Consider the following 20506-nt stretch of genomic DNA (forward strand, 5'->3'; position numbering starts at 1 on the left):
TGTAAAAACAGGTTTCTGATGTAACAGTTTTTTCTTGTCTTTGTACAGTCACTATGTAAAATAATATGCTTTTTCTGTGATTTTTTGAGTTATCTGTAATTTTAAAAAAAGGGAAAATCTTAAACAGTTGTAAGTTGTTCAAAAAATTGTATAGTGAAAAATTGTTCAAAGACATTCATTTTATACAGTGTAATCAGCAGAAGGGAAGGAGAAAACCTGTGAAATGTGTCCAATGGCAAACTTCTACTCCCAGTCAGCATCTAGTGAGTCAGACTAACCTCAAACTTAATATTTTACAGGTAGAAACTACAGACAGGGAAGTTTAATATATTTTGTGTTAGACTTTAGCGTAGCAGCTGAATAACTAGTTGCTTGATAACGATAATTAGCTCTCCTCCTGCAGCTGTGTAGTTTTGTTTTTGAGACATTTATATGCCATTTTTACAAATAATATATGTCGAATAATTTCTAGATGGTAAAACAGGCGCACAGAATTCAAAATAAGAAGTGTTCTTTGGTGTTGTAGTGAATCATTGCTCCATCATGTGAACCACCATCCTACTGTCTGAGTCTCCTTCCCAGCAACACTCATGTCTAACCTGTTGCACCAAAGGAATGTGTCAGCGTTCCAGGTGAATGAAAAAGCCCTCAGTGTCTGACCTCTCCTCACTCCAACACACTCGACTCTTATCTCTGTCTTATCGGCTGCACTGCCAGAGATCGTGCAGCTGTATAAGTGTGTGTATTTTTCTGCACACGTGCGGGTTTATTTGACTGGTGAGGGTGAGCGGGCTGCAGGTCAGGGTCATTCATTGTGCCTGTGTGTGTTATCAGGCCTCATGTCTGCAGAGAGACGGAGTGTAAACACTGAGTAAAGCTCTGTTTACTCTCGTTCTGAGTCTCTTTCATGGATTCTCCATTAGAGCTCACTCTGATCATCCACCAAGTGCTTTATCACGAGGGCAGAGTGGGGAAAAGAGACAGGATGTATTTAGACAGAACGTGGTCTTACTTAAACAACTCGCTTTGGTTTGTTACATTCTAAAATATATGGTGTCCATTTATCCAGTGGATTATGGTTTTATACACTGAGTGGTTGCAGTAGGAAGCGGAGAAATGCCTTTTTTCATTTCGGAACAATTTATAATGACAATGACAATAATGGTTTGTTTCAGTGCTACTGCAAAACATCATCTCTCTGAGGAAAACACCTCAATGTTTAAGTGTTTGTGTGTAAAATTACAGAGTGTATGGAGACTATGTGCTAAACAGGATGTGATATTTTTCTCAGCCCCTACACGGCTCTACATGTGGCAGCGGAATGAAGCTTTCACCTCAAACCTGACTGCCCTGAATCAAGCCCAAACATTCGGGCAATTTATCTAACCCTAAATCACATCCTAACTTCTAATAGTGTTTCTGTGCACTCACACCACTGTGCAACTGTAGCCTCAGCTTGTGAAAACAAACAGAAGTAGTGAAAATAAGACTTTGGCACAATCGAAGGCCTTTTTCTTTTAACCATCATTGCCATTTTCCCTTAAACTGCTGTGGGCAGATTTACAGTAAGGCAGACCCAGGAAACACTGGGGGAGATTTTGTGGGGAAAGGTCTGTTTACCTTTGGGCTGAAAAACTCCTCACTCTGTGAGGTAAAATAAACTTGTTTTATGTGTTTATGTATCAGAACTTCACCCTCTTAAAGAGGTTATTGTTCTTTAGATTTCATAAGAGACCCAGGGAAAGAAAAACAAATGTGTGCAGAATCCATGTTTGCACATTTGTAGCAGATGTGTATGTGTGTGTATCAGATTTTACACAGTTGCATCAGAGAAGGCTGTTAAGAAATCTGGTCATGACACATCCAACGTTTTATAAGCTGAACCTTCTGTGAGGAGACTTCCTTCAACTTCAACACATGTTCAAGCATGCAGGCTGGCAAATATCACCTCAGTCCACACAGCGCTAGAAAACACAATCACATTTTATTGCTCCAGTGGTCAACACTGGTGACAGTCATGTCCTCCTGCATGATAAATAGCTGCTTTCTTTAGAATATAAGAACCCACTTTCTGTAATTTAAAACATCAATCCATGTCTTCTTGCTTGACATCTCCTTCAACTCTAGTCAGTTTATGGTCCTTATATTAGCTTTTAAAATATATAGTTTAATATTTTGGGACATATACACATTCCTATTTTTGTCAATAAATACATGGGTCAAGATCACTGTCATACCTGTGCATTAAATATGAAGATACAGCTAGTTAGCTTAGCTTAGCATTGGCTAGAAACAGTGGGAAACAGCTGGCGTGGCTAAGGTAAAAAAAAAAAGAAAAAAAGACAAAAATTGGTTAGATCTAGTGGGGTACATGCATACAAAAATTTTAAAAATGAACAAAAAAACTGCACCTGACCAAGACATTTCCAGGTACAAAAACCCTGGGACAGGTTTGAGTCCTCAAGTTTGTTATGCAAGAAACTCTGGAAGTCTGAAATGAGGCTGCACTGATAAACTGCAGTTTGAAGGGGGAAATGATCAGTCATTTTATTAACTGAATATAATTTGTGATCTGCCTTCTAGCATATAAAAAGGACATATAGACAAGCTAATAAGATTTTAAAAAAGATGTCATTAAACAAACTGCATATAAAATGATAAAAAATAAGACTTAAGGGTACTGATAAGTTTCTGTTGTTGCCGTTTTTCATGCTAAACTAAATATCTCCTGGTTGTAACTTCATATTTATTATATGAGACTTTTATTAACTGTGAGACTGGCATCAATGTTCACATCTAACTCGGACTCAGAAAGCGAATAAGCATGCTTGCACAAAATGTGGAATTCCTCCTATAAGCTTCTCTGAAAATGGCGAACTGCAACAACTTCAGGTTAAAGAGCGAGACAGAGAAATTAGAAATCGGAGCTGGGATGTACTGTTGTGCCTTTTATCAACGTTCCATCAAATTTGCCAAGTAAAACTATGACAGCTTGAAATTCTTCACCCTCTTTGCACATATAAAAAGCCCGTTTTATACTTAAAACACATCATAAGCATCTCTTTCCTTTGTCTTGGTATTGTTCTTTCCTCTGCTCCAGGGTTCAGTCTTTTCCCGTTATTACCTGCCATCTCTCAGTTTGTATATATGTGTAAGTAATCCTCTGCATTCCATTGAGTGTTAAACCTGCAGTGCTCCTCCCGCCTCCCCTCTGAGCACTCAGTTGAAATGATAGAAATCGATTCCTTCCTTCAGCTGCAGAGAGTTGAGGTTTTCCTCCAGAATGCCTCCTGTCATGTCCTACAAATAGAAAAAAAAAACACGTGAAGAAAATGAGAAAACATGCTTTAAAGCAAAACTACAACAAAACAGCTTACATAAGAATCATAACATATTGCCCTACTCACTAAACTCATCCATTTAGCTTTGCGAAGAGGCCTATTTTTAGTTTTTCTGCTTCAACCAAAGTTTCTATTCAGACTCACCTACAGCAAATCAGCTTTAAGCATATCCTATGAGAAAACTTCAAATATATTTGTTGATTATTTGACATTTAAGTAAAAAACGTGTGTGATTGAGTCCAGGTGTTTATGTGTGACTCCTATAGAACTAGAGGGAGCATGATTGAGTCCAGGTCTCCTTGTCCACTGACTCTGATTACTTCTCCCAATTCCCATAATTGAGCAATTAGCAGCCCCCTTAGGTGGGGTCACTCTAGATTTAAATCTGAATCTGCCTGGGTGATAAATCGGCAATTACTAATTTAACTGCCAGAGCAGCTGTGAGTGCGTTTTTACATATTAAAATAAAATGCTAAAAACAGTATCGGTCGGTAGGGCTCTGAACTGACTGAGAATACTTTAAGCATTGTGGTGCACATAATGCAACTTAAATCACGATGCATGTCAAGTGAAAGGCGGCAAAAACATGCGATGTTTACACAAGCGTCACATGATCAAAGATCAGGCTGCTGTCTCTGGCCATTTCCTGACAGCCTCCTCTGTGTTTGTGTGTGTTACGTCCTGTGCTGGACACACGCCCTTCATCATTATGTTGTTAACGTAGATTACAGACATGAGGGACGGATGGTCAGAAACAGCAAACACTACAACAGGCTTTCTGCTCACCAGTTTAACACAGATGACGAAGGGGGCGGAGGCCACTTTGTAGTGCAGAATTGGGATTTTTGGCTTCGGTCTTTCCTAGAGGGATGTCAACAAAAAGAGAGACCCACACCCTTTATAACTGCTGCTTCATAGAAATGTAACTCTGTTCCACTATTCATTGACCCCGATTTCTGTAAATTAATCACTGTCGTGCTTGGTATCCACAGTGATCTCACCTTGGATTCTTCATACGTGTAGAAGCCTTTCTGGATCTTGTTCTCGTCCACATCACAGAAAGCTTTGACCTAACGCAACAGAATGGCACTGAATGCTGACACACACTCACATTTCACAACTTCTTTCCTCTGCTTGAGACAGAAAGCAGAACAAAGTGGAATTTGGCTGATATCTGACAGCTGAACGTAACATACTTTCTTCTGATTGGTCGGGCTCAGGCATCGGTACAGCTTTCGGCCCTGTTTCCCAGCGTTCCATATGGTGAAGTTCTCCCACTGGCTGAGAACTCTCTCCTGCAGGAAGTCCACTCGCAGCTTCCAGATAGTCTCCCTGCAAACACGGAGGATGCAGAGGAGAAATAAGACGAGTGAAAGTCAAAAATAGGAATGTTGAAGTTTGTCTCAGGATTGTTTCTTTAATTCTTTCAAAAACTGTTGATTGCCTCTGTCAAAGCAGAGAAATAAGAATAGTGTGTAAGTACAGACACATACACTACAGTGATGTTTTGAATGTCTCTCCTGGCATTTATTAAACCCCTAAAACCTCATTTCTGTGTATCAAAGTCATATTTAGATTATTTTCCCATGAAAATATTCCGCTCCTGTCTTAAAGTGGTTTAGATGTCATCATCACACAGATGCTTCCTTTAGACTGAACCTGTAAAACTGCTCGGCACAATAGTAAGCTGTAATTTTGGAGTAAATCAGGAAACAAATTCAGAAGACAAGGATACAAAAAACCCCACCCTTCATGTTGACAGGATTAGTTCCTCAGGTTTGTAACGTATGAAACTTCAGAAATCTGAATCCAATCTCAGTCACTGCAGTTTGAAGCTGACTGCCTATTTCTCCCCTTATATGTCTTTTGGCATTTAAAAAAGAAACCATATGAGCATGTTAACAAGGTAAAAACATCTTCAAAAATACTTGCACAGAGGATAGCAATGAAAGCTAGAACTACAAACTTAAACAAACCATTTGGTGACTCCTTTCACTTTCACTTACTGAATTAAAACAATCTTGTGTAAATGAATACGTTTTTTTTTCTGTGCCGGCCAAACACACACACACAGAGGCAACTTTATGCATAGATATTTCTTTAAGCCACCATTGTTTGTGGACATGATCTGGGATTCAATGCAATACTTAATATAGCAATTTTACATATAGGATCACAGATTTTTATATTATTACCCTCTGAACCCCACTGCGGAGCTCAAAGGGTTAAAAAGGCATGTTGCATTTTTTAAAAAAGTCATTAAAATTACACTGTTTATCACAGGCATAAACTATAAAAGCAGAAAACGTCGGCAGATTGTGAAACTTTTGGTCATTGAATTACTCATTTGTGCTGATTTTAGCCATATCTAAACTTAAATCGTGGTATTTCATCAAAAGCACTTTATTCCACTTTTCATTTAAAAAAATCCTGCACTCCTTAAGCTCAGGTTGTGAAGCCATTAGTGACTCAGGGGCAACAAACAGTCTTGTGGCAAAAACTCAGCTGAACTGCTAGCAGTATATACATAGTACTGATAGAAAACAAGTATGGAAACAAATTCAAATTGTAGTAAAGTAGCAAAATATCTACAGTATGTAGAGCTGCCACATCTGATCCAGTTTTTTACTTTGGAAAATGCTGGACCTGTTGAGTCCAAGTTTCCTTACATTTTGCAAAATTAAGAATCAGACAAATTCAACTTCTTCTTTTGGTATTGTGATTTATGGCATTATAACACTGTTGTAATGCACAAAAGACATTTATGAGTTTTCTATACTTCTAGCCTTGGTTGTTTCCATAGAGGTGCAGGGCTTTATACTGCAGTAAAAAATGAGCCCGCAGAGAGTAAAAATGTGACAGGAGCAAATAAAACATACATAAACTACTTGGGGTTAAGAGGGTTAAAAGAATAATTTGACATTTTGTAGAACACAATAGCCTTATTCCCTTTATTGCTAAGACTTTCTGTGTAGTAAATAAGAAGCTACTGTAAGCAGTCATAACTTAAAAACTGGAAACAAGATATAAGACATCATAATCTATTCATTTTGCAGTTATGTTCAGCAGTTTGTTTGTTTTTAACACTTATTTGCTCATTCACACCATAATTGAGGTCTGTACTTAAATTGCACTATGTGCAATGACAATAATTCTACTCTACTGTATTTATACTCTCCTTGTGCCCTCAGCCCCTCCTCACATTCTGACACACAGAGGCTCTGCTATTGAATAATTATACAGACACATTCACAGGAAGCATTTCACTCTCATCTCTTGTTATGAGCTTCTTACTGACTCTAGCAGTGGGCCTCATATTGTAAACAAACCCAAAATCCACCACCGTCGTGGAGCCCGGGTGGTCTTCAGATTCCTTCGCTGCGCATTCTCTATACAGGCTTTGATTCAAAGACATGGCAGCAACATGGCAGAGATTTACTATACACACACTGAAGTCCTCCACTCACTTTTATAAACACAGCCTTTCTATGTTAGAAAGCTTCTCATCTCAGTTACTCTTTTAACCATTTTTAAAAAAACGACACTCCTCACCTCACACACAGGGCATCTATATTTATGCAAGTGTGTGACAGATAGAGACAGAAATAAGATGATGGTTTCATTCGACTAAAGAGAGGAAGAGAGGAAGTAGGTAGGCAGTGCATTGGAAGGGGTGACAAGAAGTGGGGGAGAGTGGAAAGCTCGAAATAGGCCTCCAGAAATAGACAGATGAGAGATGAAGACGGAGAGGAGGATGATTGGTGAAGGAGTGCGTCAACAAGGGCAGATATACGAGCAGTGGAGAGGAAGCAAGGCAGGAAGGAAGGAAAGCGGAAAGGAAGGAGGGATAACAGGAAAGAGGGGATGAAAGACAGGGAGGTGTGGGGAGGGAAGCCAGGAAAGCCTTTTCTCTTTGGTGTGTTTTACATTTAGAGGCACACACACACCTGCAGACTCTACAGGCAACAGCAGGAATGTGAGCGCTACACACAACGTGTCAAACAGCTCCGTTCACGACAAGATCCCATTCCCTCCCAACAGCATCGGACAGACACTGAACATTCCACACTGAGAAGAAAACAGGTTGAAATTCCAATTTCATATGCTGGCAAATCGGCCGGAATTCCAAAACCCAGTCTGAAAATCTCAGGGTTGTGCGTGCATACTTGTGTGTGTGAGAGAGTATCGAGCCCTGAGAAACTCCGGGATGCCAGTGGGCAGCTGTGAGTAGGTGGAGGATCAACACAAGTATGCGTGTGTGAGTGCAGCTGAGTGGGAACGAGGCTGTACGGTGGGACTGACTCAGTTACAGAGTGAGTGGTGGCCTTCTCGTGGTAACGATAGACCAGCAGGCACTCGTCGACCCTGGACAGACCCCCTCCCTGACGAAGACTCTGGTAGAAGAAGAGCAGATCCTCCGGGACTCCCTGGAGATGAAGAAGAAGTGGTAGAGGGTAATATGACAGCCTGAACAAACTGTGATTGAGTCTGTCAGAACTATTGGAAAACATTAACAGATCCTGCTGATGAATGACTAGAAAATTTGCATCAGATGCAGTGGTGGTTGCAGTGATGGTCAGGCTAGTTTAGCTTCAGACAAAGTATTGAATCTTTTCAGAAATTTAAGGAACATTTCACATGTCCCCAAAATGTTTCTTTGAATTTGCTGCTCAAAATACAGCAAAGATGGTTAATTTTACCATTAACTCCTGGTTTTAGCCGTGCTATAAATGGGCTGTTTCAGTGTCTGTACTTTTAAATGCTGCTGTCCACGCCTCCTTCAGGAAGAAAACTCTCTGTCTGTGATTAACAGCACTGAGCAAAACGGCTGAGTGTTCAGCAGCAAACACAGGTGTGACTGAGTGTGAGACCAGAACTTGCTCTTTGATCATTTTTCATTGAAATATCGGCAAATTCATAGAACAGCTGTGTGTCACGTGTATTGTGACTCTGTCGCATCACATTACGGTTATAAAATCAGTAGTTTAGTGTTCACAGAAACAGAAAACTATGTAAATGAGGACAACTTTTGGGGGAATATGGCTCTATTAAAATAAAGCACATGTGAATACAAAGAGTAGGAGAGAAGAAAATGAATGTAAACAGTGGCTGAGTTTAGGTTACACTGAAGCAGAACAGACACGAAAACAGGAACCCTTCCAGTCCTTGTTTACTGGTTCCAAATCTATCTTCCGCCATCTATGAATATTCCTCAGCATTACAGTTTCCACAGACCTCTGGCCTGTGGGAACATGATCAAAGCTGATGGTAACGTTAGCCACATTAGCCGCACAATATGCTAACAGTAAGAATTTTCATATTGTACTGGTGACACCCTCACCTTGCCTCCCTCATCAAACGCTCCAACCTTCAGGTACCATTTCCTTGAGCAGAACCATGTTGGCATGACGACTGTGGGGCCATGAGAAGTGTACACCTAAAATACAAAAACAATTGTGACTTTAACGCACAACACAAATATTCACATCTATCAATCAGGTGCTATACATCATATACAGGAGAATCTAAGAAACATATTCTAAGATAAGGTATAATGCAGTCCAACACAACATCACCAATAACTACATTATAATCTTCCTAAATGCTGAATTTGCGGCAGATCTGTTTGTATTATATTGCATTAAATTTATAAGGGACAGCCATACAAAGTGCATGCATAGCGTCATGGCAAAACACTACAACTCACAAATTCTGCTTTTTCAAGTTAATTGTTGAACCATAGACCATAGAGACTTTTTGACTCTTATTTATAGAACTCAAGTTGTGCATCTATTTTTATGTCTTACTCCATTTTAAACAAAATGTCCACCTCTACTTTTAGCCACAGTACAGGGGTTAAGTTCAGTTTTGTCTGGTCAAAATTCAAAAATCTCATGACCTAAAACAAATAACAAATACAGGAGAAACCAGGACAAATGTGTTCACATGTGTAACCACCAAGAGCCTCCAGAACATATCTAATGAGCATTAAAGATGTTCTGGAGGTTCTTTGGTGGTTAAATATGCAGTCAGAAATATAAGCATACCAACACCAAATTGTGATTTATTGTTCATTTTTATTTGACCAATAGGTTTCTTCTGGCTGGAAATAGGTGTTTGGGAGACAGACCGAACTGTTTTTGATTCCTGTAAATGAGCGGAGGTTGAAGAAAAGTCTGTATTTAACTGCAACACAAATTAGATTCAACTTTCTTGTTGCTGCACAGAGTACAAGTACATACTACAGCATGACCAGTGCACCTGAAAACAGAGCATGTTGTCACAGTTAGACAACATAAAATCCGTATCAGCCAAAACAACTTAAGATTTAGCTTACGGATGTGGGAAAATTTTCCTGTTAGCTTCAAGGGACAAACAGTCAAATGAAGAAGGACTGTGCTAAAGTTTAAGTGTAATCCTGAAAACAAAACAGGTTAGAGTGCAGCCCCATGCACTCCTTTACAGGAGTGTGTTCTTCCTGGAGTGTGCAGGGGAAGCATACACACTTCCATCCTCTTGCACATGATCTTTGACTAATGAGTTTGTTTTGGTCTCTCCATCTCTCTCTGACCGCAAACTCTTCAATACATCAGGACCACATTATGGCTTTGTTCCACCAGTGCCCAGCCTCCTCTTCTGCCCCTCCACCCCTTCTTGGTGCTCCTTTCCTCTGTCTGTTTTGTAACAGTAATGAATCTGAGGGTCATTCCAGGCTGATCTGCTTCTCCTTCCAACTACATTACTGTGTTTCACACACTGTGCATATGTGTGACTGTTTCTGGTTGGAGTGTACTGAGTGTACTGCTGCATGACAGAAATGCATCACAGATGATGAGGAAAATTGTGCAAAACATCTGGATTCAGCTAGTCGAGCAGCTGGACAGAATCTACTCAGTGAGAGTGAGAGAGTGTGTGTGTGTGTGTGTGTGTGTGTGTGTGTGTGTGTGTGTGTGTGTGTGTGTGTCTGTGTGTGTGTGTGTTTGTGTCCACCTAAGATCATCTCTTCGCCCTTCTGTTGTAATATTGCAACATTCTGCAGATGTAATCTGTGGCCAAAAGCATGAATAAGAGGAATAAGAATGAGTTCTGGGAAAACAGGGGACAGGGAAAGATGAAAGTGTGTGGACGTGAGTAGTCAGAGGGGTAGGGAAAGTTTTGGATAACCATAACTAATGCTCTGCAGATGAACACTGGAGAGAAACGAGTCAGTTAGGTTTTGTTTCTTCACCCAGAAAGTGAAAGTAAAGGAAGATGAAGTGAAGAAAGAAAAGGGGAAGGAAAAGGAGCGGCTTTCGAGCCTGCAGAATCAATGTATGATCTCATTCTCATGCTCCGTGAAACCTAATATCATATAAATATCCTGGAATGTCTGCTAAGGAGTTATGCAGGCTGTGTGAGTATGAATATATGTGTGTGTATGTGTGTGTGTGTTAGGGAGAGTGAGTCCAGGTTGTCTTGTATCCTTGGTGACAGTGTGTTTTGTGAAGTCAGAAACAGCAGACTTCCATCTGTGCATAAACAGAAAATACTCGCTCTGGTTTTACTTCTTTACCACTGACTCTCTTATCATCTCATGCATAATGTGAGCATTTATTAAGGTGGAAGAATTAACTGGAGCACATTTTCACACAACTTTAGCAGGGCCTGTGACCTTTTAAATTAGTCACTGTGTCTGAATAAGAGGCCATAAAGTCATCAATTCTTGAAGAAATGTTGCAAATATGTTGCACCTGATAGCCAAATGATTACAGGCTCACTGAAATGAAATTAAACATCAGTCCTCTTTTACGTCCCCATGTTTGCAGTTTCAAGTGGAACAGTGCTCTGTGCTCTTAAAGGTCAGGTTCACATTCAGGAAAATGTCAGACTAGGTGCAAGAAGGCAAAACAAACAACTACTTCTCTGCATCTCACGAGACCTCCCTGACAGTGAATAAAACAAACATGGCCACTTATTTTCATTCCAGATACCCAACATCTGTTAGATCAGTCCAGTGTCAGTCAGCCTGGACTTGGGATAAGAATTTTGCCCAGCAAGCCAAAACTGGCTAAGTCTGGTTGAGCTGCATAGGTCCACTCTGAACCCTGAACCAGGCCAGTCCACTAAATTTCCACTGGCTCAATATTGGCTAGTTTGCCACATTAAGCACATCTGGGTTAGCTGTGAGCTGATGTTGGTGATGGACAAATTCTAATGCTTCAGTTTCGGGGCACTGGTACTGTGTAGTATTGTAGTGCAAGAATACACGGCAGGTGTGAGTAAAAGTTTACAAGAATGAATTTTACACTGTTAATGGTGCTGTTGGAGAGCACTGTACTTGAAAGTGGCATCAACAGCACAGAAAAAAATGGCACTTGTTGTATTCTCAAAGTTTAACCAATCAGCTGTCCCTAGCAGTTTTTTTTCAGAGCACCTCAAAATTTCCTTCCCTGGAATAAATACTTTTTTCTCCCCCAAAAACCTGAAAGAGGTTCTACAAGGTTGTTTCTGTTTATCAGAATATGCACAAAAGTGTTTTTCACCCTAAAACGGCCTGCAAGTTTTTGCAGGGCAAAATGACCCCAAAACAACAGAAACATCACTAACTCTCATGATTTACTATCTACAGCATTGAGAGACTCATCATGGATTTTTATTTTAAAAAAGGTGTCAGATCCATTGCAGCAGAACCAGGGATCTTTTTTACTGCACATTCTTCTTCTTTGTCAAAGCCTGGCAACTGCATTTCCCACAATGCAAACCAACTATAGGCAGTTCACTCAGAGATTCAGATGTACTATGTTACTAATAGCTAATGTGGCCTCAAGCCGCTAGCCTGATGCAGAGATGGGGAGCAGGTTACAGAGGTCTGGAAAGCTCACTTCATTCTAACTCTACTTTATTGAACTTTCTAGTCTTCAATTCAAACCGATGCTGCCTCAAGCAACTTCGGGAAATGTATCAGGCTGTGCGCTGCTCCCTCTGGAGCCACAAAAGGCTTTATACAGCCCTTGTCATGTATACAGTAGCTTTAGCCAAGACTTGTAAACAGTGTGTTAAACTGTTGTTCTCCATAAATGTTATTCGACACACCAGGGTTTTTCCTGTGATGACGAATCAAAATGACTCTACGATATTTGGTCATGATGACCCACACTTGTTTCCTACTGGGCCTCTATGTTATTGCTCCAACGCATTTGCTTTGAAGTGCAAGGAGGAGGACTGGCCGCCCTCGATAAGAGCAAACAGGAATCCTTTTATTTCAGTGTGCAGCACAGAAACTCTGCTAACATCTGCTTCTGTTTTGAGCCATGAAGCAATTTATTATCAAATCTAAATTGGTTTCCTTCCGTGATAGAAAAGTAGAGTGTAGAGATTCATTTAAGCTTTCATATTTTGGTAACAGGATTCATCTGTTTACAGTAGGTGCATGTATTTTAATAACAATAATGAATAGTAACTCGCAGACAGTAGTGCACTACAATAAACACCATGAATCTAAAGTCTGCTACAGGATCAGTTGGAAGAGAAACAGTCTGCACAGTAGGATCCTAGTAGTTTCCAGTCTGAAACATGTACTTTTCCACTGCCAAGGCCCCTATTTATTACTGTAAGCAGACAGCTGGCAGTGTGACCTGTTTCCCCGACTGGGACTGTGATAGACAGAAAGGTCAGGAGCAATGCTGCGTCCTCCCTCCAGTCATCTGCCACACTTCCGTGGAAAGTGTGGACAGCAGGTACGTATCCTGTTTCTATCTGACCGAGTAGCTGCCTGACACATGACCTGTCACATACACACAAACACACACATTCATCGACATCAAAACACGCATGCTGTGCCAGGCTGTGTGGACTCACCTGTGTGATGAGCTGGTGCTGAGAGAGTGTGTTGATCCAGTGAGTGTAACGCTCCGTAGATCCCTCCGGCACCCTCTGGACTCTACAGCCAATCAGCTATCATGAAAACATTCACACCTTTAGGATGACAATATTTACCTCTGATTACCATTGAAAACATGTGCAGCCATTAAAAATGCAATAAAAACAGCTTTTCAGTTTGTTTTTGGAGGGTTTAGCTGTCCGGTAAAAAAAAAAAAAAAAAAAAACACACAATCACCTTTGATGTTGGTTATAAGCTTTCAGAAAAAAAGCAAATTCTGAAAAATTTTCTTGACGAAATATTTTGAAAACCTTGGGCTTGGATCGCCTGTGGTGGGAAATTCTTAGTGATTTCTCACATTCTATGTGTCAAACAATTCAATGTTAGCTGCAATCCTAATCACACACAGCCAGTTTTAATGCAAAGGAGGAGAGGGACTATAAAACTACAAAACAAGACAGAGGATCAGAAACCATAAAAAAATACAGTCATAACAGAAAGAGGCAGGTTGTTTTTTCAGGGCAGCAAGTCTGCTGTCTCCATTCTGTCTCCCTCGTTTCCCTCACACAAACGACCTATAACCTCTGACCTGGCAGGCCACAAAAGGCATCAACACCGGATACTCACACTGTTCTGCATGCCAACTGCACGTAAGCACACACACACACGCACACACGCACACACGCACACACACACACACACACACACACACACACACACACAGACACACACACACACACACACACACGCACACACACACGCACACACACACACACACACACACACACGCACACACACACACACACACACACGTGGTCACATGTTCACTGACACAAACAATGTGAATATTTTCTTATTCTAAGACAGAGATTTGTCAGGGAGAAATAGAGAGAGAGAAAAGGAAGGGGAGGAAGAGAACTGAAGAAAAAAGAAGGGAAGAAGAGGGTGAGGACTGAGCACAGAAGAGAGGGAAGGAACTGGGTAAGCAAATAAGTGAGAACTTACAGAGTTTTGGTGGAGGACACATGCATCGTACTGCAGACGAATTCTTTGGGGCAACATTATGTCGTCCTAAAATTGACAAAAATAATTTCAAATGCATAAAAAACATCATTTATAGCAAGTTATTCTGCAACATATGACAGCAAATGCAGGCTACAGTTGCCTATAAAAGGTATTCACCCTCCTTGGAAGTTAAAACCTCTAATTGCTTGTCAACAATGAATAATGGTCAACATTAATGAGGCTTCTGAAAAGAACTACAAAACAAGATTCTTTCGTGTCAGTGAAACAGATTTCTACAAAGTAATGTCAATTTACGAAAATTCTGATAAAGTATCAAACATCAACACAAGTGACCAAGTGAGTATTCACTCCCTTCAAACCAGTATTTAGTAGTTGCACCTTGAGCCTGTGTGAATAGGTCTCAATCAGCCATACACATCTGGATACTGTAATTTCACTCCTTTCTTCTTTGCAGAACTGCTCAACGTCTGTCATCTTGCACAAAGATTGTGAGTAAACAGCCCTTTTAAAGTTCAACCAAGATTCAGCCTGAGGTCTGGGCGCTGACTCGGCTACAAAACATTCACCTTGTCATCTTTAAACCACTTCTGCGTAGTGTTGGCTGTATGCTTCAGGTCACTGTCTTGCTGGAATTCAAATCTTCACTCAAGTTGCAGTTCTCTTGCAGACTGCATCAGGTTGTCCCCCAGGATTTCCCTGCATTCATTTTATCCTCCACCTTTGCAAGCTTTCCACAGCCTGCTGCTCAGAGGCTTCCCCACATCATGATGCTGCCACCACCATGCTTCACAGAGTTGTGTTTGTGATGCTGTGCAGCATTTGATGTCTGCCAAACACAACATCTAGTTTGATGGCCCCATAACTTAATTTCGGTTTCCTCAGACCTTCTGGCGAACTCTAGTTGGGACTTACTCAGTCTTAATGAGTGGCTTTCTCTTTGACAGGTCACACACAGGCCACAGTTCATGGGCAGTGTATGTTCCCTTGAGAAAAAAATATGCATATGCTTAGTTTATTATTATGATTTTTTTTTAGTTCTTTTAGCTATTACAGTTCAGTAAGTAGGTTAATCTCAACATTAATAAAATTGGCACCATGTTCTCTTAAAGTTTAATTCCACTTAAAAACTAACTTGATTTAAGTCTGAAGGGGACAGATCCTCAGTTTGCAAGCTGGCTACCTACTAAGACAAACAGGCGTAAGAGGGGAAAATTATGATGAGCACAAATTTATGGTATAACAAATGTAAGACACGTCAGGTATGAGCGGACACAACAGAAACGAATTCAACAAAACAAATCGAAGAAGTCGACTGTGCTCTGAGAAAGCAATCTTTGAGTCATTGTGACTTTTTTTGGGAATCGTCTGTCAGTAGAAAACAGTTGAGTTGATATGCTGTGGCTCGAGCAGCTAAAAAGGAAATCCAAACAGCAGTAATCAGAGGTCAGAAATTTATACGTTGTGGCCTTTTATTTGTAGTTTTGACGAGTAAGCCTTCAGACAAGCAACTACAAAGCACTTTGTTGAACACAGAGCTGCCGCCAAACATAAAACACATACAGTGTGCTGCATCAACCACGGCTCTGAGCTCATTAGCTTTGAGTTCTGACAGGTTTGTCAAACAGTCACTGAAATGCTGAGGCCTGTGTGTGAATGTGCGTGTGTGTGTATTGTGTGCACATCTGGACAAACCAATATGACTTAATAAGTTTTGACTCACTACTGTATGAGAGATCTGGACAGTGAAATGAAGCATGCAACGTCTGACGCCCACATTCACATACAAACTTACCGCATCCTGAAAGCACAAGTACTGTCCACAACTCTGAGATATTGCCTTATTCTTTGCAAATCCCACTGAAAGACAAAAGACATTGTATGTTTCTGTTCAAAAGTTTTGCATTCGTATACACAATAGTGTGGTAACTACTTCTGTTTGGATGTGTGCTTGCGCTTTTATTCAATCATCAAATGTGACAAGTTTGCAAGACACTAAACAAATTTTAGTAAACGACAACATCCTCTGTGTGGGATCGGAGTTAACCAATAATCAGCCTGGAGGATTATGGGATTTTATAGTCAGTGTTTGTTTTTAACCAGTTCCTGACATAAAAACTTCTGGTTTTTGTTGTGTTTTTATCTGTAGTCATCATCTGTGCTGTTGAGCAACATCTTACCCACAGCACTGTCATGTAGGTTGCACGCCACAAATAATAAGCGATCGACACTGAAAAATACATTCTAAAGTTCTATTTCAATTAAGGAATTTCATGTGTTAGTCTGAATTTTGGCACCAAGTTTTTCATTTTAAATACATGTCTTTTCCAATTACTTGTTACAGGGCTTGTTGAAAACAAATAATTGACATCGGTCCCCGCCAAAAATGACTGGGAAACCACTAGTCTGTGATGACTTGGCCAAAAATGCTAACAGCATCTACTGAGGAGGTATCAGAGACCAGTACATACATCCAGTGAAGCTGTATTTTTGAGGAACTCTAACGCTGTAAGCATGTTTCAGTGTTTTGCGGATTTTATGGGCATTTTTCCCAAACTGAAGAACTGTCTGGTCAGTTCCTTCCACTGGTCAATTCTTATACTACTAAGCCCATCAAGTTTCACAAAAAAAAAAATGTAGTAATAATTTGAAAAGCTACCCCATTTGTATCTGGAAGCTGATTACTGATCAGCAGTCCTAACAGTTTACTGACCTCCTCTCGGTTTGGGGGAGTAGTGACCGGAGACCACCACTGAGATAAGCCTCGCTTCCAGCTTCTCCCTCCAACCCTCCACCACTTTTCTGGAGTCATCCTAAACAACATACATGCAGTTCATATTATGAAACAAATTACATTTTAACATGTGTAAACATTCTAACAAATAAACGTACAGTGCTTGCGTCATCAAACACCGACAGCTCCATGGATCCAGTGAAATCTTGGTCTACTATGGCCTGTAGACACTCGTCCAGCCAACATGATGCGTTGTACACCGGCATGATGATACTCTGAGTAAACACAGAGAGAGAAAGGTTACATTCAGTTCACTGATGCTTTGACAACCAGACAAACAGCAACCAATCAGGAATAGTGAAAACTGGAAGTCCAAAGGGGAAGTGAACTTAGAAATGTGCAAAACTGCAACTTTGCCACCTCTTAAAATTGCTCACACCAGAAAGGGCACAAAAAACCCAAGTCAGAGAAATGATGCTGAAAATTGCCACCTAACTACTACTAATAACTGATACAACAGTCCTACAACAGATTTTACCTTCTCAAAGGTTGTAATGTAATGTGGTTATTGATTTAAACCCTATAAATCCATCTCTGTATCAAAGTTGCATAGATTAAAAAAACTACTCTACGCTACTATACGACTAGGTGTAATATTAATCAGTATTATCAGTTAGCTATTTCCACTGGGCATTCCAAACTGCTTTCTCCTCTCGTTTTTAATTTTCATGACAGTACTCACCTCCCTGTATACAAATATTCCACCAAAACAGCTATACCAGCTTACTATTTTGCCGGGGCACTGTTGCTACATCTTGGGCTTAGCGCTGGCCAAGACAAATGCGATTGTCTTGAAGAAATACAAACAACCCAGGACTTTATTTTCACTATAGCAGAATGATAACAAGGTAAACCCTGGAAGTTTGAATGTGTGTTTTTGAGACTGCTATCGGTACACTGCAGCTTTAAGGTGGAAATGCTTAACCATGACGCTGATTTTTTAAATTTTGTCTCCAGCACATGAAAAACATCAACTGGAGATGTAAAGAAGGTAAAATAACTTTAAGACAGATACAGGTGGTCGTGATAACATGCTATACAGAGAGACTATTTCAATATTCAATCTATTTTCACTAATATAATTCAGCTGGACACAAAATTAGAAATACAATTGAGAAAAGAAAGTACTACTAGGCAGCAGGCTGAGTTGTGTGGAACCAAGGCCCCTTTAAAAACAGTTATTACACACAAAAAACTGAACACCTTCAGAAGTGCACTGCAGGGGAGTTGTAATAGTGCTGACTAGGTTTTTCCAACAGATTCAGTGCATTGTTTTGTGCTTTTTATTCTCCTTTAAGTCAGTGAATCTGTGTTCATCACCCACCACATCCACAGTGCTCTTCTCCACCTCCAGCTCAGTTCCGGTGTGACTTTCTGCAGTGCGGAGCCTCTTCGGTGGGTTCATGTCCACCTCTGACCTTCTGTCACGCTGCTCCGGGTCCTCGCTACTCATGTGGAAAATGTTTTCAGGTAAGCTTCTCAGCTATGAGATGTGAAGGTACATTAACAGGACACAGGATGTTCGCTGACGAGGAGTCATTTAACACTCATTTTGTAGCTGTTCCTGATACGAAATGAATCTATATCAACTAACAACATCACCGTAAAGGTGTTTTGTGTATTTTAGAGGCGGTTATTGTATCAGTTTTGTCCAACGTACAGCTCAAACTCGCAGCGTGGAGAGCAGCGCAATCACTTCCGCAAATAATGAATTCCAGACGCTGATTGGCTGTTCGAAAACACGGACAGACACTGGATTCGCTCCAGTTTGCTGTCAATCATGTGACGTATGCGGCTCTGCGAAATTGTCTTCTAGTAAACCTATTTGCTTATTTGTTCGGAATAAGTTGTATGACAAAAATTGGGGAAGAACGCAAAGAATAGGAACATAGCATTATTTATTTTGTTTAAGTTAAAGTGTGAGAAGCGTGTCTGAAAAGGCTAAATCAGCTGTTTTTAGGATATAACTTCAATATTGACTCTTTTTCCCCCTCTGTCACCAACGAGAGATGTACCTTTACTGAAATATTCTAATATGGCGTTCGTGTTTTTTTGTTCATTTGATTATTTTAAAAACGAAAATGTGACATTCAGCTAAAATCAATAATAAGTGGATTTATTTTATTTTTGTTGATAAAAGGCCTGTAAATAAAATGCCTTTCATTAATCTTATTTCTTTACTACTAATATTCCATACGAAGAAACCTAACCCTACTGTAGTTGTGTTGTACTTAGAATCCTATTTAAGTACACTTTACTTTAAATTTTCATTTTAAACCTGGAAAAAACTCAGCAAATGAATTCAATTTGTATTTTATTTTATTTGTAAGTAAGAAAAACAAAGGGTTTCACTAAAAATGAATCACTTTTCCCCCTCTCTTTCTGAATGTTATGTATAATATGTATAATAATATGACATGATTAAAAATTAGCACAATATGGAGTATTCCCATCTCAAAACTGACAAATGATCATTAATACCTTATTAAGATTTATGTATTGTGCTTAATATATTTGTATTTTCTCAGGGATTTAGTAAAAGCAACTGATGGAGTTTTATGTGATCACTATGTCTAGTGTTTATATTTTGGGTTTAATTATGTTTTCTGTTTGTTCTTCAGTAGGTTACTAAAATCTAAGCAAAACAACTTCAAAATGGGCTTAAAAGGAGCTTTATATGACATGTTCCGGTCGTTCCATTGGGACAGCAGTAACATGTTTGCCAATCAAGACATATATTAATAATATAGATGTCTTGGTTATTCAGTCAGATAGTTACAGTCAGAATAGAGTCAGTGGCTCTGCTAATGTCACTGATGTAAAGTTTGTGGTATTTCTTCATGTTTTATGTTCAAGTAAATGTCACGACATTAAACTGAGCCCTTGTTGAAGTTAGCAGCTTTCATTCTTCTTTGTTGTTAGCTCAGACTCACCACAGATGACATGTAACAGCGCACCTCTCTCTAGCTTTCCTGACATGCTAAATAGGGACCAGATCACTAGTTTCTGTGTTAATGTTGGCAGCTGCAGTGCGGGAGGTTTGTCTTGGTGAGTGGACAGAAAAACAGGATGGGTTGAAATATTGCTTTTGACTGTTGTTTTCATTTTCAAAGGTAACTGTAACCGTGAGAAACTGAGTGTTCGTGAGTGGATATGTGTAGTAGTGGGGTATCCGTATATGTGATTGTGTAATTATTGTAATTAAGATGTTGAGGTCATGATCTGAGTCTGGAATCAAGCAGCCTCCTGATACCCAGTACATCCATTTCCACAGTACAGTTTTGTAAGCCACCTTGTTATTGTCATTTTAATCTTCACTTGCTCTTTTATAATTTGTGTCTTGATAAAACTGTTTATCAGCAAAAAAAAACCCACAAAAGCTTGAAGGAACAAAAGCTGTTGAACTTGTTTATTATTCACTTTACAAACACAGGACCTGCTTCTCTCTTCTGTCTGTTGTCCTGAGATATTTTGAATGAATTTTATAGA

At 39.9% G+C, this 20506-nt stretch overlaps 1 protein-coding gene across 1 annotated transcript; it reads right to left on the minus strand.

The window, feature by feature from the left end:
- Positions 1-1965: 1965 nt before the first annotated feature.
- b3gntl1 (UDP-GlcNAc:betaGal beta-1,3-N-acetylglucosaminyltransferase-like 1) lies at positions 1966-18709 on the minus strand. Its single transcript, XM_023275281.3, has 12 exons — positions 18342-18709; positions 17116-17232; positions 16937-17036; positions 16019-16083; positions 14206-14271; positions 13179-13274; positions 8683-8778; positions 7644-7768; positions 4538-4673; positions 4343-4411; positions 4128-4202; positions 1966-3300 (listed from the first exon to the last, which is right to left on the minus strand). The coding sequence occupies exons 1-12, from the start codon at positions 18468-18470 to the stop codon at positions 3220-3222; spliced, it is 1155 nt and encodes a 384-aa protein (XP_023131049.2). The 5' UTR covers positions 18471-18709; the 3' UTR covers positions 1966-3219.
- Positions 18710-20506: the final 1797 nt, after the last annotated feature.

This window comes from Amphiprion ocellaris, chromosome 4 (assembly GCF_022539595.1).
Source record: "Amphiprion ocellaris isolate individual 3 ecotype Okinawa chromosome 4, ASM2253959v1, whole genome shotgun sequence".
Taxonomy (NCBI): domain Eukaryota; kingdom Metazoa; phylum Chordata; class Actinopteri; family Pomacentridae; genus Amphiprion; species Amphiprion ocellaris.

What these genes read in the sequence shown, in the direction of transcription:
- b3gntl1 (XM_023275281.3), bottom strand. Translation starts at nt 18,470, where the DNA reads ATGAGTAGCGAGGACCCGGAGCAGCGTGACAGAAGGTCAGAGGTGGAC. An exon ending in GTGTCCTCCACCAAAACTCT is followed by an intron (nt 13,275 to 14,205) that starts GTAAGTTCTCAC and finishes TTTTCATGATAG; the next exon opens with CTGATTGGCTGTAGAGTCCA. An exon ending in CGTTTGATGAGGGAGGCAAG is followed by an intron (nt 7,769 to 8,682) that starts GTGAGGGTGTCA and finishes CTTCATCTCCAG; the next exon opens with GGAGTCCCGGAGGATCTGCT.